At 53.3% G+C, this 23,786-nt stretch overlaps 1 protein-coding gene across 4 annotated transcripts in view; it reads right to left on the bottom strand.

Annotated features, from left to right (window-relative positions):
• CLPTM1L (CLPTM1 like) overlaps positions 1-23,786 on the bottom strand; it is a 2,174,700-nt gene that overhangs the window by 480,514 nt on the left and 1,670,400 nt on the right. For all 4 annotated transcript variants that reach the window (XM_086965311.1, XM_086965312.1, XM_086965310.1 and 1 more), the window contains one exon: positions 21,790-21,845. In XM_086965311.1, coding sequence (XP_086821437.1) covers positions 21,790-21,845 — 56 coding nt within the window. The remainder of the gene's footprint in view (positions 1-21,789; positions 21,846-23,786) is intronic.

Raw genomic sequence — 23,786 nt, 5'->3', positions numbered from 1 at the left:
ACTCTCTGTCTCCTCTCTCTCCATCCCTCTCCCTCCCTTTCCCGGCCTCCCTCTCTCCCTCTCTGTCTCCCTCTCCATCTCTCTGTCTCTGCCTCTACCTGTCTGCCCCTGTCCCTGCCTCTGTCTCTGTCCCTGTCTGTCTCTGTCTCTATCTCTGTATGTCTCTGCCTCTATCTGTCTCTGCCTCTATCTACCTCCCCCTCTATCTGTCCCTGTCTCTATCTCTCTCTCTCTGTCGCTGTCTGTCTCTGCCTCTATCTGCTTCTGCCTCTATCTAGCTCTGCCTCTATCTAGCTCTGCCTCTATCTAGCTCTGCCTCTATCTAGCTCTGCCTCTATCTAGCTCTGCCTCTATCTAGCTCTGCCTCTATCTAGCTCTGCCTCTATCTAGCTTTGCCTCTATCTAGCTCTGTCTCTGTCTCTATCCGTCAGTCTGTCCCTGTCTCTGTCTGTCTCTATCTTTATCTGTCTCTGTTGGTTTCTGTCTCTCGGGCAATGCACACATACTGTGTCTACACGTCCCCGTCACCAGCCCCCCCCATTCCCCCTCTCCCTGTGTAATATAAAAGCCAGCTTGTTTTCTCTCTGAATTTGCTGCTTTGCAGGGTTTGTGTCCCACCAGAGGGCCTAGGGTCACATCTGTCACTGGCTTTAATTCGGACTCTCACCCCCTAGCTGTCAGATCAAAGCCCCCCTTTGGTGCCAGTCACCCGTCTGTAGGTATGCATGCATCCATTATATACAGTGCCAAACTGGCGGCGAGCATTTGTGCACTGTGCTGCGAGAGCGGAGACCAGGCCTTGGCTCAACCCTCTGACTACAGGCTGGCGGAAAACATCACATCACAGGCTCTTAACGCACACCTCAGTCCCTACTGCCCTCTGTTACCTCACCCAACTCCCACTCCCTGCATCCCTCTGTCACTTCACCCCGCTCTCACACCCTTCTGCCCCTTGCCATCTCACCCGGCTCTCAGTCCCTGCTGCCCTCTGTCACCTCAACCGGCTCTCACTCCCTGCTGCCCTCTGTCACCTCACCTGGCTCTCACTCCCAGCTGCCCTTCGTCACCTCACCCAGCTCTCACTCCCTGCTGCCCTCTGATACCTCACCCGGCTCTCACTCCCTGCTGCCCTCCGTCACCTCACCCTGCTCACAGTCCCTGCTGCCCTCTGTCACCTCATCCGGCTCTCACTCCCTGCTGCCCTTTGTCAGCCTCTGCCATCTCACCCGGCTCCCATTCCCTGCTGCCCTCTGTCACTTCACCCCGCTCTCACACCCTTCTGCCCCCTGCCATCTCACCCGGCTCTCACTCCCTGTTGACCTCTGTCACCTCACCCGGCTCTCACTCCCTGCTGCCCTCCGTCACCTCACTAGGCTCTCACACCCTGCAGTCCTCCATCACCCTCTGTCACCCCACCCCACGCATGCGGCAGCCCGGGCTGAGACAGCTTCCCGGGCACACACACAGCCGCACCCGAGTACTTCACAGGTCTTTAAAAGACCATTTACTTGTTAATGAGGCTTTGTTCTATTTCACCTCTTCTTTGCGCCTCTGCATCTCCACTCTGACTATCGCTGGAATCACCTGGCCCCCTTAGAGGAGAGTCTCTCGGAGTTCTCGCTGCTGCAACCCGTGGTGTTTGCTGACACTCTTTAAAAAAAAAACACAGGTACGATGTCTGCTAGGTCCGCGGGCCACCAAGGAACGCTTGACAGGCCGCTGGCGGCCCTCGGGCCATACCATGAGTATCCGTGCTTTAAGGTAAGGAATCTGGGACTAGATGTCTCTGTCAGATTGCAAAGGTCACTGATTAAAAAGTGGTCTCTTTTCGGCCACTAAATAAATGTGCGGAGGCTTTCAAGGCACTTGATACGCTAATGCGTAGTTATGAGGTTACTCTTAAATATTTCAGGCATTAGAAAGTTCAGGAAAACTACCACATTGATCAATATTGCTACAAAAGGCTATCTAACTCATTCTACAATATTTTCCTTCGAGCACTGAATGACATTCTGTGGGAACTTGCACCTTTGTGCAAGCTGTTCCAGAAAATCTCTCTGACCACTGTTGAAGCTTACAGTATTCAAGCGATACAAAAGGGGATGGTGGACAGAGTATTTGAGCAAATCAAACACTCACCCCCAGTCAACTGATCTGGGTTTAATCCATCACCATTCTTTAGCCCACTCAGCCACCCCAGTTCAGACATGGCCATATGCAAAACAGTCTGACCCTGTGCCTCATGGGAACAGTCCAGCCCGAACTGCCAAGCCATGTCTTCCCTGGACCGGAAACAAGCATCCTAGGACCGGTTTCGGATTCATAATCCTCATCAGCCAGGCTATCTTGAATCCAGTGGCCAAGTGAGCAAGGGACTCACGTCTGAGCATACCCTGCCACACTTAGGGCGAACAAAGCGATACAAAAGGGGATGATGGACGGAGCTTTTGAGCAAATCAAACACTCACCCCCAGTCAACTGATCTGGGTTTAATCCATCACCATTCTTTAGCCCACTCAGCCACCCCAGTTCAGACATGGCCATATGCAAATCAGTCTGACCCTGTGCCTCATGGGAACAGTCCAGCCCGAACTGCCAAGCCATGTCTTCCCTGGACCGGAAACAAGCATCCTGGGACTGGTTTCGGATTCATAATCCTCTTCAGCCAGGCTATCTTGAATCCAGTGGCCAAGTGAGCAAGGGACTCACGTCTGAGCATACCCTGCCACACTTAGGACCATGTCTGAACTGGGGTGGCAGAGTGGGCTAAAGAACGGTGATGGATTAAACCCAGATCTGTTGACTGGGTGTGAGTGTTTGATTGGTTCAGATGCTCCGTCCATCACCACCCCCTTTTGTACCACTTTGTTCGCCATAAGTTGGCAGGGTATGCTCAGACGTGAGTCCCTTGCTCACTTTGCCACTGGATTCAAGCAAGCCGGGCTGAAGACGGCTGAAATGCCAGAAACCGGTCCTCAGAAGCTTGTTTCCGGTCCAGGGAAGGCATGGCTTGGCAGTTCGGGCTGGACTGTTCCCATGAGGCACAGGGTCAGACTGATTTGCATATGGCCATGTCTGAACTGGGGTGGCAGAGTGGGCTAAAGAACGGTGATGGATTAAACCCAGATCTGTTGACTGGGTGTGAGTGTTTGATTGGTACAGATGCTCCGTCCATCACCACCCCCTTTTGTACCACTTTGTTCGCCATTAGTTGGCAGGGTAGGCTCAGACGTGAGTCCCTTGCTCACTTTGCCACCGGATTCAAGCAAGCCGGGCTGAAGACGGCTGAAATGCCAGAAACCGGTCCTCGGAAGCTTGTTTCCGGTTCAGGGAAGGCATGGGTTGGCAGTTCGGGCTGGATTGTTCCCATGAGGCACAGGGTCAGACTGATTTGCATATGGCCATGTCTGAACTGGGGTGGCAGAGTGGGCTAAAGAACGGTGATGGATTAAACCCAGATCTGTTGACTGGGTGTGAGTGTTTGATTGGTTCACATGCTCCGTCCATCACCACCCCCTTTTGTACCACTACAGTATTCAAGGGCAAAGACTGGCCAAATTAACCCCTTCCGTTCGGCCATTGGCCGACGGGAGCACTCCCTCCCCAGTGCTGCGAATGGCCAACGGCCAACACAGCCCCGCCCACTCATTAGCACACCCGCACCACAGCGGAATTGCCGCCGCGGTTAAGGCGTTAAGGAACAATACTTTGGCAGCCCTGTCTTTTGAAGCAGCACAGTAAGGGATCTGATGGATTCGTACAAGCATGTACCAAAATACAAGGAGTTACCCTATAATACAAAATAAGCACAGGGTAATATAAAACAAGCAAAGAAGGACAGGTCCCTAGTCTAATGTGAGGATCATATGCTGCACTGTAATCATGTACAATACATGTGACTTGTAGATTCGGTAGAGAAAATGATGCACTAAACAAAAGATTTTTTCATAAAAAAGTACAAATTGATTTTTATTACTACAATCAAAGATACACATCCATTATAAAATATTAACAATATATATTAAAAACAATCCATTGTTACAATATATTTTTATTATTTTATTATGTAATTGATGTTTATGTTTAAATACTGTATATGTCTCAACTCCATTTAGTATTGTACAGGATTAGAGTGCAACATATGATCCGCACATTAGACTAGGGACCTGTCTTTCTTTCCTTCATACAGATATGACCAAGAGTATGGCAGCAAGCTGATTTTGTCTTTCATTTAACTGCTTTGTCAGCACCAGCAGAAAAGGTTCTCTGAAGTTGAATTGAAGGAATGGACAAGCCTTGATTTCCAGTCAGTAACAATAAAAAAACAATATGACCCTGGGACTGGGAATGTACAAGGATTTGATGAAGTGTTAGAAGGTCCTGGGCGGTTGAGAAACATCTATCATGTTATTTTGGCAGTACAGATAATATGAGTATGTGATGGAAGAACAGTGAAATGTTTGATTGTTTATGACATTTGAAGACATGGTGAATTTGTTGATGTCGGCACAACTTTTCAGGTGACAAGTACAGACTGTGAACAAGGATTCATCCTCATGAATTCAATCAAGTTCACAGTGAGAAACAGGCTAGATGACAGGCACCTAAATATGCTGATGAGGACAAAGGCCTACCTCTGGAATTGGAAACTTAACCTTGATCAAGTTTATCAGACCTGGAAGAATGGCATGGTCTGGCAAGAGATGCAAACATGTCACGCATCTAATGTCGGCATTTGACTTGTCTGAACTCCCCGCCCCTTTCCACATTTCATGTATGGCTTGGGAATTAACATTTCACACAGTGCTTCGCTCCCATGGAGAGTCAGTCTCCTCCTGGTGCATGTACCCTTGGCTTCAGTGACCAGAGACCTTACACTGCTGCACAGACAGGTAAATAATTTGCGGAAATGTTTATGTGAACCTCCAATTCTATGTCTTATGAGGTGGTACATGTTGCTTTCCTTGCAAGTGAGTGGGTAATCAACTTGATGGTCTCAGGACTGAATGCAAAAGGGTCGCCATGATCAAAATCTGTCAAGCTGCTGCAAGGAGATACTCACAAATGATCCTCTGATACCTCAAGGTGTCATATAGATATGCTTTGCCTTCACACTGTGTTAAGTTAGCATAAGCTTATTAGAAGTTTAAACGCCATTTTACCTTTCTGCTGCTTCTGCACACAGCACATATTGTTATTAGAGCTTTGAGCCTAGTAGAATATTTTGCTTCACACGAGAATAATATGTTTTGCTAGTGTATCAACTTTGCTTGGTAAGCTATGTCTGAACAGTGAGTGCCGAGGCCTTCAAGGTTATTTCAACACAGTGGTTGTTGTGAAGTCTGATCTGCGCACGTTCTAGACATAACACATATGCAGCTGCGGCCAACTCTGGCTTTAGGCGCATTTAACAATGCACTGCGCAGAGCATGCACACACACACACTTGATGAATATTCGCATACAGAGAGCTGGTGGAAGATGATGTGATCCCTTTCCACTAAGATCAGAGGTATGGGGCCACCCTTCTAAACCCCAAGGAGCCCTTCTTTAGATATAATATAATATACTAGCAAGGAAGGGTAAGACTGAGGAGCCATTTATCAATCAATCAATCAATCTATTTGTAGAGCGCGCTATTTACCCGTGAGGGTCTCAAGGCGCTGAGGGGGAGGGGGTTTTTTCTCCGCTACTGTTCGAAGAGCCAGATCTTGAGGAGTCTTCTGAAGGCGAGTAGGTCTTCGGTCTGCCGTAGGTGGGTAGGAGTGTTCTTCCAGGCCTTGGCGGCGAGGTAGGAGAAGGATCTGCCACCTGAGGTTGTTCTTTGGATGCGGGGGACGGCGGCGAGGGCGAGGCTGGCAGCGAGGGGTGTGGAAGCTGAGTCTGCTGTTCAAGTTGGCTGGTCCGGCGTTGTGGAGTGCTTTGTGTGCGTGGGTGAGGAGTTTGAAGGTGATCCTCTTGTCGACCTGGAGCCAGTGTAGGTTTCTCAGGTGGGGGGTGATGTGGCTGCGGCGGGGGACGTTGATGATCAGTTGGGCGGAGGCATTTTGGATGCGCTGTAGTCGTCGTAGGTGTTTGGCTGGGATTCCGGCCGTAGAGTGCGTTGCCATAGTCCAGCCTGCTGCTGACGAGGACCTGTGTCACTGTTTTTCGGTCGGGATCCACTTGTAGATCCTGCGGAACATGCTGAGGGTGTTGTAGCAGGAGGAGGAGACGGCGTTGACCTGTTTGGACATGGAGAGGGAGGAGTCGAGGATGAATCCAAGATTGCGTGTGTGGTCGGTGGGTGTCGGTGCTGTTCCCAGAGTGGTTGGCCAGCAGGAATCGTCCTAGGCTGAGGGGTTGGGTCCGAGGATGAGGACCTCCGTCTTGTCCGAGTTCAGTTTCAGATGGCTGCTCCTCATCCAGTAGGCGATGTCCTTCATTCCGTCGTGGATGTTGGTTTTGGCGGTGCGTGGTTCCTTGGTGAGGGAGAGGATGAGCTGAGTGTCATCAGCTGTCACGCCTGCCAATCATCCGTGGAACAGAACGCCGAACTGACGAGACCAATCCAAGATCGCCTCGCGGTAATGCGCATGCGCGAGGGGTTCGAGCCGGAACTTAAGCTTGATCTCCCCGGCTCTCAGCGCTTTGCGCTCTAGTTTCTCGCTCTTTCAGCTAGTCACTTTCGCTTGGCCTTTTCCTGTTTTCTCGACCATGTTTGTTCTTTGAATTCTTGCCGTGATCTGTGTTATGGCAATCTGTGTTACGGCATTTATATTTCAAGTGCCGCCAGTTTCTTTGTTCCAGTCGTGGATTTATTTATTTATTTTTTTTTTTTTGCGAACCTTTATAATATTACAAGCATTTACAAATATGGGCCTACAACCATCCCGGCTGGCCGCTAATCAGAGCAGGAGTACAGCAAGCAATATGGAAAGTTATAGCAGTTCGAAAGCCGGGGTCATAGAAATACCAGGACAAAACTTGTGGTCAGACGTACAGGTTTGAAATCAGGATGTGAAAGGTTCATTTTCAAATAGGGAACTGAAAAAGAGTGCCGTACAGTCATACAAGGTCCCACAATACTGCGCGCAAATCAGGATATCCACAAATAATACAAATACGAATGTAGTATCGGGGGTAAGATACACAAAGCAGGAGAAATGCAGGCACAAACCCGGTACGTAGCAAATCCAAACCCCACCCCTCAAAACAAAACATACTGCAGGGATCATGAACGACGACGACACTAAAAAGAGAGAAAAGACTAAAGGGCCATAGAAACAAATACCGAACAAACACCATCCCCCCTACCCCCCACCCTGCACTCCCGCAGAAGGCCATGGCCTACCCCCCCCCCCCCCCCCCCGCAGCATGCCTGTCGCCCTATTGGAGACCCGAAATATAGAAAGAGAGAGAGAAAAAGAAAACATATAAGAGGAGGAGGGCCCTCGGTCTCGCCGCCCGACCCCGCCCTTCACCCCTACACCCAGGAAAATCCCAGAAGCAAAGTAAAATATCAATGGAGAACATCAAGCCCCGGCCACAACAGCAATGGACTCCCGGTCAAACACACCCAATGCACCGTCCGTCAACAATAAGGCCATTAAACTCTGAACCATATCATCCCTGGCCTTGTCTAGCAATGGCACCGCCAGATGTCCACTTGTCAATCGGTATACAGAGCAGCCTGGAGGGTCCAAACGATCCGGGCGGGCCATGCCGAAGCGCAGCCACAGAAAAGTACAGCAATCCAACCCCATCCGAGTATATACAGCGGAGATCCGGTAGTGCCGGTGTTGACCCCGGAAGCTGCCCAAAGTCCATACACAGTAGTACCATCCAAGAAAGGAGAGTCACACAGTCCGGCAAGCACCACGACATCGCCGGGACAGCCCAATAAGGAAAACAGTGTTGTTTCCCCAGCCGCCAATTGAACATGTGCCCCGAAGAGACACTCACGTGTACAACCATGTCGGCCAGAGCGGTCACAGGAACCGGGTCTTTCGGCGGCTCCCGGTACCTAGGCAGAGCTGGGACTCTCCCCGTGGACATAATTGCGGGCACGTCGGCACTCCCTTGGGATCGAACTGTGGCCGTTAGGGACGGCGAGACAGTAATGGCGGCCATTCTTCTACCCAGGTCCCGAGCATTACAGATCAGAGTCTTGTGCAAAATCGTTAGGGCAGTCAACACGTCCTTGGATGTGGGCTCTTCTGTACGCCGCCAGCATCCCGACCCCATCCGTATGACAGCCGTCCGACCTGGACATGGTCCGTAGAGGAGCGCACCAGCCGCCATCTTAGTCAGTTCGACCTCGTACCTCTTCACCTCGCCTCAGGGACCAGGCCCCAATTCAGGGCGCTACGGGATGAACAACCGGGACCCAAAACTATGAGGCGGGCTCCCCGGGGGAGAGTCACCAAAAGGCTAAACAAAATCCCTGCCGCTCCCCGGGAGCCGCCCGCCTGTTTCGGGGGCAATCCTTGGCTCAACACCCGCTCCGTCCACAGACACGCAATCGAACTCTGGAACCTCCTCGACACCACAGCTCCTGACGTTGCCTTCCTCACAGAGACCTGGATGAACGCCTCTTCAGCGCCCGACATCGCCATCGCCATCCCAGAGGGCTACAAGATCACCCGGAGGGACCGCACCGCCAACCAGATAGGAGGAGGCATCGCCATTATCCACAGGGACACCATCCGCATCACAACCTACACCGACGACATCCTGACCACCGCCGAACACCTACACTTCCAGATCCACACCGACCCGAAGACCACCCTCAGAGGCACCCTGATCTACCGACCCCCGGGACCACGCACACAATTCAGCGAGGACATCGCCGACTTCGTCAGCCCGCATGCCCTCCCCTCCGCTGACTACATCCTCCTGGGGGACATCAACTTCCACCTGGAGAACAACAACGACCGCAACACCAGCACCCTGCTCGACAACCTCGCCAACCTCGGACTCAAGCAGCTGGTGACCACCCCCACCCACCTCGCCGGACACACACTCGACGCCGTCTTCTCATCCAGCAAAGACATCGTCTTCAGCCACGCCACTGGACTCCACTGGACGGACCACAGCTGCGTCCACTTCACCTTCAGAAGAACGACGATCCACCACCACCAGCAACAGGTTGCCCGCAGAAGCTGGAGCAAGATCACAGCCGACCAGCTCGCCGCTTCCCTGAGCCAGCACCCTCCCGCCAGCTCAGCGAACCCCAGCCAGGCCGCCGACAACCTCACGAAGTGGATCAGCAACTGCGCGGACGAACTCGCCCCACTGAGGACCCCGCCCAGCAGACCCGGCAGCAAGAAGGCCCCATGGTTCACCGACGAACTCATGAGCTCCAAGAAGAACTGCCGAGCCCTCGAGAAAGCCTGGAGAAGGGAGCCAACACAGGACAACATGACCACCCTCAAGCTTGCCACCCGGAAGCACCACCAACTGATCCGCGCCACCAAGAAAACTGCATTCAAGGACCGCCTGGACAACAACGCACACAACAGCAAGGAACTCTTCAACATCGTGAAAGAGCTCTCCAACCCCAACGCCGGAAACAACGACATCACCCCATCGCAAGAACTCTGCAACTCCCTCGCCTCCTACTTCCACAACAAGATCGCGGACATACACAACAGCTTCAGCACCCAACCGACGAACGCCACGTCCGACACGACCGAACCAACGCCCCCCACCACCACCCTCCGCACCTGGACCCCGATCAGCACCGAAGACACCATCCGCATGATGAACTCCATCCACTCCGGATCTCCGACCGACCCCTGCCCTCACCACATCTTCAACAAGGCCGACGCTGTCATCGCACCCCACCTGCGGGACATCATCAACACCTCCTTCACCACCGCCACCTTCCCTGAGAGCTGGAAGCACGCCGAACTCAGCGCTCTACTCAAGAAACCAACAGCGGACCCCACCGAACTCAAGAATTACCGCCCCATCTCGCTGCTCCCGTTTCCGGCCAAAGTCATCGAGAAGACCGTCAACAAGCAGCTGGCCGCCTTCCTCGAGACGAACGGATCCCTCGACCCCTCGCAGTCTGGCTTCCGGGCCAACCACAGCACCGAGACCGCCCTCATCGCTGCCACCGATGACACTCGAGCCCTGATGGACAACGGAGAAACAGCGGCCCTCATCCTCCTAGACCTCTCCGCGGCCTTCAACACCGTCTGCCACCGCACACTAGTGCAGCGCCTCTACAACGTCGGAATCCAGGAGAAGGCACTGGAATGGATCATCTCCTTCCTCGACGGAAGGACCCAGAGAGTCCGCCTACCACCGTACAAGTCAAAGGCCACGAAGTCATCTGCGGCGTACCCCAAGGATCCTCGCTGAGCCCAACCCTCTTCAACGTCTACATGAGCCCCCTCGCGGCCATCGCACGCCAACACAACCTGAACATCATCTCCTACGCCGACGATACCCAGCTGATCCTCTCCCTCACCAACGACCCCGCCGCCGCCAGAGCCAACCTTCACGAAGGAATGAAAGAGGTAGCCGAGTGGATGTCGACCAGCCGCCTGAAGCTGAACTCGGACAAGACGGAAGTCCTCATCCTGGGATCCTCGCCCTCCGCCTGGGACGACTCCTGGTGGCCCCCCGCCCTGGGAACCGCACCCAAACCGACAGACCACGCACGCAACCTGGGCTTCATCCTGGACTCCTCCCTCTCCATGACCAAGCAAGTCAACGCCGTCTCCTCGTCGTGCTTCAACATCCTGCGCATGCTACGGAAGATCTTCCGGTGGATCCCCACCGAGACCAGAAAGACTGTCACCCAGGCCCTCGTCACCAGCCGACTGGACTACGGCAACGCCCTCTACACCGGAACCACCGCCAAGCTCCAGAAGAGACTCCAAGGGATCCAGAACGCCTCAGCCAGACTCATCCTCGACGTCCCACGACACAGCCACATCTCCGGACACCTAAGAGACCTGCACTGGCTCCCGGTCAACAAGAGAATCACCTTCCGTCTCCTCACCCACGCACACAAAGCCCTTCACGATCAAGGCCCGAGCTACCTCAACAACCGCATCAACTTCTACGCTCCCAAACGACACCTCCGATCAGCCAGTCACGCCCTCGCCGCCGTCCCCCGCATCCGAAGAGCGACGACAGGAGGAAGGTCCTTCTCCTACCTGGCCGCCAAGACCTGGAACTCCCTCCCGACCGACCTGCGCCTGACCCAAGACCACCTCGCCTTCAGGAAGAAGCTCAAGACCTGGCTGTTCGGGCAGTAGCAGCACCCCCCCCCCTAGCGCCTTGAGACCCTCCGGGTAAGTAGAGCGCTCTATAAATGTCTATGATTGATTGTTATGCCCGGGCAGAGAGATTGGGGAGGGGGCCAGGAGTCATGCACCCCCTCCGACCCTGCTTCGCCACGCAGCACCTCAAGGCTCGCCGCCAAGTGGACCGGGCCGGCACTGCCATCGGCGGCCCTGCAAGTCAACGGCACCCTCCAACCGATTCCTCACCGTCACCAGCGGCCGTTGTTGTTGCAGTCGCGGCCGGCTGCACGTCTAAGTCAACGCCCCGGTCTCATCACCACGGGGGCCGCAGAGCAATCGGGGACAGTTCTCCGGGTCTGCCGCACGTAGGAGCCTCAGGAGCAGATGGTAAGTGATCGTTCTCCTTCTCCCATTTAAATACACCTTCGTGGCTCAGGATAAGTGCCAGGATGTATGTGTGGGGCGAAAGGGCTCATGGAGCCGAGCGACTATGCGGCCATTTCGGATGCCTGCTTGGCTCCTCCCCACCAGTCGTGGATTTCTGGTTTCAGAATACCTCTCAACGAGTCATTGTTTCTCTGGTGGTTCGCAACGGTATTACTGAAGAGCTCTCCTTTAGCCCCGCATATCCACTTATCTTATTTCACGTGGGTTCTACAATACCTACCTACCCTCGCTCAGTGCCGGCTGTCTTACCTCTGTGCCGTAGAGACTCTTTCGGCGCCCTTCTTCTAGCGGACCCGTCATTTGGCCGGACTACTGTCCCGTCGAACGGCCGATAATTGCTGGGGCAGTGGTGCGGGGGTTTTTCGTGACATTGTGGGATTTGTGGTCCGCCTGGCGAGTTTCATCCTCCTTCCCTTTATTTTCCTTTCTTTGTTTTCGTTCACTGGACTTCCCAGATGCTGGTATTCGTCACAGTACAGGGACAAGAAGAACCGGTAAAGCGCTTGTAGCGCACTACATTTGCATTGTGTTCTTGTTAGGATTGTTTCATGTTTATGTATGCAGTCCTTGCCTTCCATGCAGCTACTTCTGTGATCCAGACCTTTTATTACACAAGACACCTTAGCGTGGCTGTGGTTCTGGCTGGGTAAGAAACGATACGATATACCCTCACTTTATGTACTTATGTGTGATATACTCAGAGGTAACATTTCATACCCCCCAAACTAGGCCATACTGGGTACCGATACACTCCACGATCACACTTATATTTCCAGAGGATATCCTAGTTGCTTTCATTGTCAAGCCATTGTGCTATCAGGTAAAGGTGGTTTATGTATCTACATTATAGGCTTGTGAGTTGACTGTTGTTGTATTAACCTACTATTCCTTTTAGCTTCATCTTCCACTTGAAGAAGAAGTGTCCGAAGAGTCCAGTGTTTTGTCTCCCCCAACTTTCCTTGTTTTGTTCCCTCCTTTCCCTCCATATCACCCTTGTGTTCTAGTGCTTGATAGACACAGGAGGTGTAGGGGGGAAGGTTTGGGTTTCTCGTCGGCTCCTGGCACTCCTGCGGAAACTGCTACTGGATCCTTATAGAAGCGTAGGAGATGATGTTGAGGTTGTGGTGACGGGCCACTTGTGCGAGGGGGGCCATGTAGATGTTGAACAGCGTCGGGCTGAGGGAGGAGCCCTGGGGGACGCCGCAGATGATGTCGTTGGCTTCGGATCGGAAAGGTGGGAGGCGGACGCTCTGGGATCTGTTGGAGAGGAAGGATGTGGTCCAGTCGAGGGCCTTCTCTTGGATACCGGCTTCTTGGAAGCGTGTTTTTAGAGTGCGATGGCAGACCTTGTCAAAGGCAGCCGAGAGGTCCAGGAGGATGAGGGTAGATGTTTCGCCGTTGTCTAATTGGCGCCTGATGTCGTCTGTGGCGGCGATGAGGGCTGTCTAGGTGCTGTGGTTTCGTCTGAAACCAAATTGGGACGGGTCCAGGATGTTGTTGTCTTCGAGGTGGCGGGTCAGTTGCATGTTGACGATTTTCTCGATGACCTTCGCTGGGATTGGGAGCAGGGAGATGGGCCGGAAGTTCTTGAGGTCCTTGGGGTCCGCCTTGGGCTTTTTGAGGAGGGCGTTGATTTCGGCGTGCTTCCAGCTTTCCGGGAATGTCGCTGTTTCGAAGGAGATGTTGATGATCTTCCGTAGTTGGGGTGCGATGGCTTCTTCCCTTTAGCATTTTAACATGCTTTCTCCCTTTGTATTTTATGGACTAGTAACTATGCTGATAACCTTGTTGCTTATAATATGTTTGCTTGTATTAGCTAAGATACTGCGCTTGAGAACATGGCATTAGAAATAAACATTTCAAACTTGCACGTGTCTTCATTTACTCCTCGTTCTGGATTGATATGTTGGTATAACGAAAGAGTGTTCATGTGTTCCACGTTACCTGAGGTGTTCCAAGTCCATGTTCTGGGTTGTCTAAATCATTGGGGGTATGGAAGAACCAATGAGACACTGATTGCTAGTCTGGTAGGGGATTTTGGATACTGAGTTGAGTTTTGGTACACCCTAATTCACTGAGGTTCTAGGTCTCTATGCACAGTTCTGTGTATGAGTGGAGAAGTGTGTGGCGTGGCTTGGGCGCCGATGGCGATGGTCGCCTGAGAGCTCGGCTCAGGGACTAAGCCCGGGATTATCCTGAAAATCGGAGGCTGCGGGGCTCCCCAGACCCCGCATACTGCTGAGCGTGCTGACAATGACCTGCCGGGACCCCTAGTGGAGCTCGGACGAGGGTTGCTCCGGAGTAAAACCGAAGTTTGCGGAGTTGCGGAGTGAGACCCAACATGGCGCCCGGACCCCTTTGTCCCCCGGGTCGAACCCACTGACTTGGGGAAGTGGCGCGGGCAGTGACTGGCGCCCGGCTTCGCCATCCCCGGCTGTCCCGGGCACTGGACATTCACTGGATTGGACTTTTTGCAACGGATTTGCACTCGGTTGGATGGCCGGGCGGATGCCCACGCTATAGAGGGCACCGGGAGCGGACGCCAAGTGTTTCAAGCGGTGGCCCGCCTCGCGACTCCGCGACTAGCTACGTCTTCCTGGTCAGTTCACTTCCATGGGAGGCACGACACTCTGGCGCCACAAATCATCCGAGGGAGTTGGTGGCCCTCACCCCGGGGCCATAGTGGGTGAGCGGGCCTGCCCGACCCGACGACGGTTGTCTCCGCCCCTTCATCGGTGCCCTCGGACGCCATGGCGTTGGCGTGAGCCGAAGCGGCGGAGTCTCCTCAGGCCCTGGAGAAGGAGGTCGCCCGTACCCGAATTGAGGACAAGTACCCGGGAAGGTCGCGGTCGACACCTGCACGCGGAGACGCCTACTCCGGGACCCTCGCAGAGTGCCCCTGGAGGCATGGGGAAACCTAGAGGAGCCAAGGGATCCACCCAGACCGCCTCGGACTCTGAAGCCCAGGACAAAGAGGAGCATGGGGACCCAAAAAGTTCTGGTGGCGCGCCGATGCAACACCAGTTCGACCGTGTCCTAGAGGCGATAGAGTCCACGAGATCGGCCCTCCAACAGGACATTGCTCAGGTGGCGACGAGCCTGGGCCTCCTCAGAGCGGACCATGGCAAACTTTCAGACCGGGTCAAGGAGGTGGAGAGCACGGTGAAAACTTTGGAGCCGGCGCAGCGAACCTTGGCTGCGACGATGAAGGACGCTCTATCCCGAATTGCGACCCTGGAACAGAGGGCGGAGGATGCGGAAGGCCGCAACAGGAGGAACAACATCCGAGTGGTGGGCCTGCCGGAAAAGATCGAGGATGGCGACATGGTGACATACTTGGAGACCTGGCTCCGGGACACGGTGGTCCCGGAGGGACTGTCCTCCTTCTACACTTTGGAGCGTGCCCACAGAGTCCCAGCACGGCCCCCACAACAGGGACGCACCCCGAGACCGGTGGTAGCGCGGTTGCTGCATTTTCGAGACAGAGACTTAATCCTCAATGCAGCCAGACACAATGGCCCGTTCAAAGTAGCGAACAGTCAGGTGAACATCTTCCCAGATTACACCTACGAGACTCAACGCAAGCGGTTCTCCTTCCTAGCGGTTAAGCGCGAGCTCCGGAGCGAGGGCATTCAGTATTCACTCCTCTACCCTGCAAGGCTCCGCATCATTGTCGATGACAAAACCCAGTTCTTCGACACCCCGGAGGATGTCTGTGTCTGGCTCGAGCTCTACAGGACAGGGAAAGATGGCTTTGGCTCCTCGTACCAACAGGCAGATGAACCGGAACAAAGGCGGCGATCCAAGAGGGTCAGAAATCGCCGCGGCCGCACGGGAGGGCCCTCAACTGCGGAGACATCATCGGAGCGGAGGGGAGTGCTGGAAGTACTGTCGGAGTTGTCGGGGGCACGGGATGAAGCCATCGAGGAGGAAGAAAACCCAGGTGCAGAAGGAGCACCATCGGACTCGGAGGACTCAGTGGCCGATAGTACCCATACTCCGGTGATCACACCGAAATCGGTGGAGGACCTTTTGGATGGACAAGGGTAACGGGGTATGCTGACTTGTTTTGGGTGGGGGCCCGGCAGGGGGGAGGCGGTTGCCGTCCTTTAAGGCTGACAAAAGGGAAAGAGGGTTGGGGGGCCTCTGCTTTTGCCCCGAGAAGTTTTTGGCTCTGTTTGGGGCTTGTTATAGTCCTGGTGGCCTGAGCGACGAGGGCCCACTGCCTCCGCCCAGCCCGCACCTGGCCCATAAGGCCTTCCTACGGTGGCGACCGTAGGATTAGTGGGGGTTCTGGGGTTGTTGAAAGACGAGGTTTGGATGGGATCTAGGTGGTGCAGTTTGGGTCCTGTCCTGGGGTGGGTGGGTGGGGGTTTGGCTGGATTTTGGGTCGGTTGGTTTTGGTTGGGGAAAATGGCCGCCATCAGCGCTGGGAGGATTGATGTCTTTTCTTTGTGGGGACCCGGATGGGGGGACTGTGCAAGAACAATCTGGGACAATGGCTGATGTTGCTAACTTGAAATGTGTTACTTGGAACGTAAGGGGGCTTCACACTATGTCCAGGCGCCACAAGGTCCACGCTTATTTAGTGCGTAGGGGAGTGCAAATGGCGCTGCTGCAGGAAACTCATCTGAACAAGGCGGAAGGGGCGGCGCTTCAGCGTAGATGGCGGGGGCAGGTCTTTTCCACGTCGTACTCCGCTTATGCCAGGGGGGCGCTAATATGGATCAGGGCAGGGGTCCCCTTCCAAGTCACGAGGACAGTGTTAGATCCGGAGGGGCGTTTCGTGGCCATCTCGGGCACTCTAGGGGGGAGGGACCTGAACGTTTGCTGTGTGTACGCTCCCAATGTGGACCAGACTGCCTTCCTTGCCAGGTTATCGGGCTCGTTGGCCCACTTCTTCTCCGGGCCCCTCCTGCTTGGGGGTGACTTTAACTCCGTAGTGGATGTGGACATAGATCGCTCGCATCCCCCGCTTCCCGATTCCCCGGTCCGTCGCACGGCTAAGGGTCGTCAGGATTGGCAAACCCGCTGGGGTTTGACGGACATTTGGAGGGCGCATCACCCCGCGTCTAGGGATTATTCATATTTCTCGAGACTCCATGAGTTGCATGTCAGACTAGATGGCTTTCTCGGATCGCCCGAACTGGTTTCGGCAGCGGTCCGATCGGAGTATTTCTCTAGGACCATCTCGGACCATAACCCCCTCCTGCTGGACCTTCGCTGGTTTCCCGGGGCACCGGCGGTGCCCACCTGGAAATTGCGACCCGAGATCCTCGAGGACAGTGTCTTCAAAGCGGATCTGGGAGAGAGAATATCGGATTACTTTGCATCCAACGGCGGCTCCGCGAGTACTAGGGCATTAGAATGGGATGCTTTTAAGGTAGTGGTGAGGGGTTACTGTATCTCTAAGAAGGTGGGCATGAGGCGAGTCATCCTGGCTGAATTAGACACAGCGGACCGGGAACTCCGCGAGCTTGAACTGCGCCGCCCCGGACACCCGGAATTGCAAGCACAAACGGCGGAGGCGAGGGAAAAAGTAGCGGCAGAGGTCGAACGGCTCCGCTGTTTTGATTATAAAGCCTATACGGTCCGGTCCATCGCGGAGGGCGACAGGTCGAGTGCGTTGTTGGCGTGGTTGGCCAACCCTACGCGCCAGTCCCAAACGACGACAAATATGCGTGGGACAGAAGGAACCGAGGTATGCACCCAACCGGAGATTCTTAGTTGCTTCAGGCATTACTATGAATGTTTATACCGCAGTCGCTCCGCACGCGACCCTGACCGACTTGATAATTATCTTCGCCCACTGGAGCTCCGCACAGTAGAGCAGGAAGTGGCGAAAACCCTGGGATCTGACATTGAATTAGGGGAGATCCGCGGGGCCATTAAACGGATGGCGAGAAACAAGACCCCGGGCCTGGATGGCTTACCAGTGGAGTTTTATGCAGCTTACGCTGACCTCCTGGCCCCTCGATTATTGGTGGTCTACAAGGAGGCGAAGAGGCTGGGGCGACTCCCGAGCTCGATGTGTGAGGCGTTGGTGGTTCCTCTCCTCAAGCCGGGCCGGGACTCATCAGACCCGGGATCCTACCGTCCCCTGTCGATGTTGACAGTGGACTACAAAATTCTGAGCAGCATCTTGGCATCGAGGTTGATGGGACACATGAGTTCCCTGGTGCATGAGGATCAGGCCAGTTTCATCCCACGGCGGAACACGACTATGAATATTCGTAGGTTGTTCCGATTGCTAGGGGAACCATTTGTGGATGCCCCGTCCCCGGCTGTCTTGTCGGTGGACCTAGAGAAGGCTTTTGATAGCCTGGAGTGGGACTACCTCTGCACGGTGTTACGGAGATTCGGCCTCGGGGAGGGATTTGTCAGATGGACCGCGGTTCTTTATGCCTCTGCTTCGGCCAGGGTCCGAGCGGGCCCATTGATTTCATCGCGGTATCAGGTAGAACGAGGCACGCGGCAAGGGTGCTCATTGTCCCCACTTCCTTTTGCGCTGGCGGTCGAGCCGCTGGCGCTGCACCTTCGATCGGGAGCCCACTATTCGGGCTTGTGGTCGTCTACGGGCCCGCATTACGTCTCGCTATATGCAGACGACCTGTTGCTCTTCCTAGAGGACCCGATTGACGCTTTACGCGGAGCGGAGTTGGCGCTCACGGAGTTCGGAGAGGTTTCGGGCCTCCGAGTGAATTGGTCCAAGACCTGTCTTTTTCCGGTACGCAGGGGTACCCCCGCCCCTACGTTAAGTAGGGAGATTAGATGGGAGCCCGACTGCTTTAAGTACCTTGGGGTATTTGTTTACCACGACCAACCCGACCTCCTAGATGGGAACATTGCCCGCTGCATTCGAGCACTCCGAGGTTGCATGGACTTTTGGGCCACGCTGCCGCTTTCGGTGGCGGGACGTATCGCCCTGCTCAAAATGGTGGCGCTTCCCCGGTTATTGTACTACTTCCGGACTCTGCCGATCTGGGTCCCACCGGCCACGTTTCGTCAGTTGCGCTCTATGGTGATCGGATTCCTCTGGGGATCGGGCCGACGGCGGGTGGCCCTCAATACCTTGATGAGGCCGAAAGACGAAGGGGGGCTCGCTGTGCCGGACTTTGAAAAGTATTATCTGGCGGCGCAGCTCCAGACCTTCACCCAGGAGATCGCTAAGGAATTCCGGGGCCCGGAAGACGGAAGGGGGACGGGTATGGCCAGGCATGTTCTCTCCTTTATAGCGCTGCGACAACGTTTAGTCCTGCGGGACTTGTCGATGGAGGAGCGGACAGTCCGCCTGTGTTGGAATCGGGCCCACGCCCGAGGCCAACTGAGAACACCATATGCGCCTGAAATACCGTTGGGGATGCTGACGGCCCTCCCCCACGGAGGGGATTGGTCACGTTTGGCGGCCTGGGAGGACTCCGGTTTACAGCTCGTTGGTGATCTGTACGAAGACGGGGCGCTCTTGTCCTTTCAGGATCTCATTGACCGCTTCGGGATCCCCCGGGGTGACTTTCTGCTGCACTCGGCCATTGTGCGGGCGATCCAGGCACACTGGAAGAACGGGCAGGAGGAACCCCACTTGTCCCAGGTGTGCCAGTACGTAATGATGTCGGCGGGTACGGTGAAGGCGGTCACATGCCTCTATGGTAGGTTGATTAGCGAGGGATTGGCTCCTCTCACCACTTTGAGGAACCGCTGGGAGGAGGACATTAGTAGGGAGATTCCGTAGACGACCTGGTCCCAGTTGGTGAGACGAGCCTGGAAGGGCACACGTAACGCCCGTTTTCAGCTGGTCCACTATTATGTTCTCCATAGAGCGTACCTGACCCCGGTGAAAATTAGGCGATATTTTGCCACGGCTTCGGCGGAATGCCCTAGATGTCCGGCTCAGGAGGCAGACCTCCTACACATGTTATGGGCCTGTCCAGGACTGACGTCCTACTGGCAGGAGGTAGCAACGACCCTGGAGGAGGTGACAGGGAGACTCTTATCGTTAGATGCGGCGGTGGGGCTCCTACACTGGTTCCCCCATACCCCCAGGAATAAAATTTCTAGTAAATTTATCGACCTAGGGCTCCTACTTGCTAAACGAGAGGTGACCAGGAACTGGAAGGCACGAGCTGGTCCGGTGGGCAGCAGATGGCACAGTGAGCTTTTGAAGTGGGCGGCGGGAGAGAGCGCGCTGCGTTATCAACTGGCTTGGAGGCAGGGTAATGAGAAGGCGCAGGAGGCCGCGTTGGAGTGGGAAATGTTGGTGCAGGCCCTCAGGGATTATTGTGCCCCCAGCGACTCTGACAGTGAAGCAGCGACTCGCCCCGAGTCCCGGTGAACGTTAGTACTGACAATCCTATTGCTTTCCCCGTGGGTCCAATAGCAGATCCTATGCTGATAGCTCCCTGGCGCTGGTGGTGGGGAGGGGGGGGGGTTTTCTTAGTTAGTAGACATTTAAGGGGGGGGGGGTTCTTTTGGGGGTTTTTAGGTTTGTTTGGAAAAGCAGATGACGGACAGTGCATTATCCGGACCAGCTCCAGCATCCTACTGACCCCCCATTGCATTTTGCCGCCCGACCCCAGGGTTGTGGGCCGGATGGCTGTGTACGGACTGTATGGTGGGGGGCCAGAGGGCTTTATTCTGTTAATATTGCTTATGATACAATGCTGGTCGTACTTGTAATGATCTTCTAATTCCTGCAATAAAAATATATTTAAAAAAAAAAAAAAAAAAATGAGTGGAGAAGTGTGGCTCAGGGGTTAGAGGCGGCAGACCCGGAAGCTGAGATCGGCCCTGGACGAGGGTTCAATTCCCCGCCTCGGCGGGTCTTGGGCTCAAAAATTCCACGGACTCGATAATTCCCGCTCCGGTGCCTTCTCGACTCACGGGTTCACACTCTGCGACTCTGGGCAATAGCTTGCTTAATCTCCACAACGGCCCCTCGCGGCGGGATGCCTGGCTTTCACCTTGTGGATACCTTGCCGGGGTTATCTCACAGGGGAATACCAGGACGGGTTCCCTAAGCAAGCGCCGGGAAACCCTTTGTGGGTAGCTGTGCGCTATATAAGCTCAAATACATTTACATTTACATATGAGCAGAATCCCTGCGACACAGGCTGAATGTGGTAACTACTTCATTGGCTACTTAGGGGCAGCCGTGTTGTAGATGGTTTCACCTGCTGAGGTTTGACTTTGTTGTTCTCTAGTTGATTTTCTTTTTAGAATGTATTAAACTTTATGTGTGGCAATCTCAGACGATAGTTTGTGTTCTTAAGGGACACTTGAATAATATACTAACTGAGACTAAGATGAGGACGGCAGACTGAGCGAAGAAGTAAAAAGTGTTAATACTCAATTACCTATAGATAATCTTCATTGAGCCATGTCCTACTCTTCCTTGAGGCCCTCATTCAATGCACCTGTCATGGTGGGATGGTTGCCACTTCTGATTCACTTCACACACCTTGCTATGACAAAATGTTGTGTAGGGAGTGGAGTCTAGTAAATAAGATGGGGGGGGGGTTTAAAAACAAAACAATATTTGGGTATTTAATAAGAAGTACCCGTCTCCAATAGTGGCCCACCCTGACTAACTGAAGAGTGTGATCAGGAAGATTTCGACACAGTATAATGAAGATAAGTAAACTGGGCAACCTTGGCATTTTATTTTGAAAACAAATTACAACTTATGCCAAAGCAGTTTTCAGCCCCATTTTTAGGAGGTAGCCTATCTATCAATATTGCAATAGGGGGTAAAGAAGAGAATAGTTACAGGAAATTATTACAGGCTCAAATGTAGCACGAAGTAATACACAAACATTAATTGGCATCAGAATAAGAATGCTAGTTGCAGAAGTAGCAAAAACTTCCTTAAGAGTCAAGGTAACCCACTAAAGATCAAAGATTCTTACATATCCGGGCTTCTCCAACATGTCAGGAGAGTGAAATCTGTATCTGAATCAGAGGCTGCATATGTATGTGGTTTACCACCACTACTGATTTAGTAAATAGACATGTTACTGATGTTTACACATTACAGATTACAATATAAATGAAACATTAATGAGAAAATATAACTAATATAACCAATACAATCCTTAGTGTCCTACCTTGAAATTTACAAACAGCTGTGGTAGCATAAACAAGAATCCAAAGGCGTAAACTCCTGAAGAAAGAGAAGGCATGTTAAAGCTCATGAAGAGAAGCAAACAGCACATTTCTTCTATGGGGAGACATTAGTTATAATTTATATTCATGAATTATAATGCCTATGCATAGATAGAAAGCGATACAGTGATGACGGTTAAATCAGTGCATAACTGAGTACATTGGCATAACAAATGAATACATATTGCTATTCCATCAGATAAACTCAATACATTATGAAAATTCAAGTGAAACATCTGAAGTAGCTGCGATCCACTCAGGCCAGATATCTTTAGGACTAGCAGAATGTACAATAAAGCTGCGGTATGTTTCCACTAATTCAGTGTGCAAAAGGAAACAAGAGTCATGTCAAATGTAGGAAGGTGGATATCTGACTATATGGTTACCCCAACTTTTTGCCTAGTGTTTTGCTGGTTTTCGACTTAGTTGGCCTGGGATCCTGCTATTCAGGGCCCCAGGCTATCTGCTCTCTCTATAAAATGGACTCCATGTACTTTAGGAACATACCAAATTGGATATTGGGTCACCTTTGTGAGCCCCTGTATAGTGTACCTTAGGTACCCAGGGCATAGGTGCATCCAAGGCCTACCAGGGGCTGCAGCATGTATTATGCTACCCCTGGCTGGCCATCCAAACAGACACCACAGGCCGATCACTCAGCTTGGGTAAGGTGGTGTAATCACCCCTTACTTAGATATAGTATACCTATATCTACCAATACATATAGACACATAGGCACCTAGGCACCTATAAGTCACTCCTATGGTAGGCCTCGACAATCCTGGAGGCAGAGTGCTTGGTTTTATGTGAGAGGGTGCCCTAGCATAAGCGGAGCCCCTCTGCAGCTTTTGGAACCATCTCCTTATAGCTGTTCTATGATATAGCCATACCATATACTCTTAAGTGCATTATAATCCTCGCGGTTAATGATAACTTTGGTTTGGCTTTATCAAAACATGTCGTGTAAGGTGTCAAACACTTTTGGAATACTACCCCCCGCCAATTCTGGCGGCGGGGGTAGCATTCCACCCTTCTAGAGGGAAAATACATCTACTGCTTTACCCAGTTAAAGATAAACAGAGCTTCAGCATCACAAAATGGATGCTGCTGCCACAAACATGAGTCTGACCTCCTGCTGCTGGGGGAAACTCCAGCAAGGGAGGCCTGGACAATAGGTTTCCTGTCGAGGGAGGTGCCAGCACCTCCCCAGACAGCCTGTAGTGTATTGGGGCAGGGTGGGTTGAATGGAAAGATACTTTTCCAGACACTGCCTGGGGCACACAAGGTGCTCCATGCATAGCCCGGTTCAAACCAGTTTCTGGGGCACTCTAGCTCCGCTCTGGCGCGAAACTGGAAAAAGGGAAAGGGGTGTAACCACCCCCTTCCCAGGTCCACCCATAGGAGGGACCTAGCAGGTAATCCAGCCCATTTTCTTAGTATAAAGATAGGTGCTGTGTCCCCAGGAATTTAGATTATCCTGGAACGAAACTCTGATACGAAACTCTTGGACCTTCAACGTTCTATTTCGACTAGAAGATTGAAGACATCTCCCTTGTGGTCAAGGAGTGACCACCCTGTGCAAACAGGCACCACCAGTAACTTGCCGGTCTACTTTGTCGACGCTCCCGACGGAACCCGAAGACTCAGCGACTCAGGAACTGGACTCTCAGACTTCTCTGACTCCGACCCACATCCACAGCAAAGCTGAGACCCGTGGCAGACACGAGAGACGTGGGACCGGACACCATGGACATCCTGCATTTTGCTAACTGCATCGACTCCTGAGGTAACTCGCAGTTGTGCATTGGGGTACGAGAAGCCCCAGACCCGAGTGCCATTTGCACCGAAGCTCAACCCTCCACGAGTGCCGCGTGGGGCCCGCTCTTGCATTTCAGCTCAACGCGTCTTCCTGGTTGCTAGCCCGCTGGCTAGTGAGCCC

Source organism: Lissotriton vulgaris, chromosome 4_1 (assembly GCF_964263255.1).
Source record: "Lissotriton vulgaris chromosome 4_1, aLisVul1.2, whole genome shotgun sequence".
NCBI lineage: Eukaryota > Metazoa > Chordata > Amphibia > Caudata > Salamandridae > Lissotriton > Lissotriton vulgaris.
This window is presented reverse-complemented; position numbering and strand designations above follow the sequence as displayed.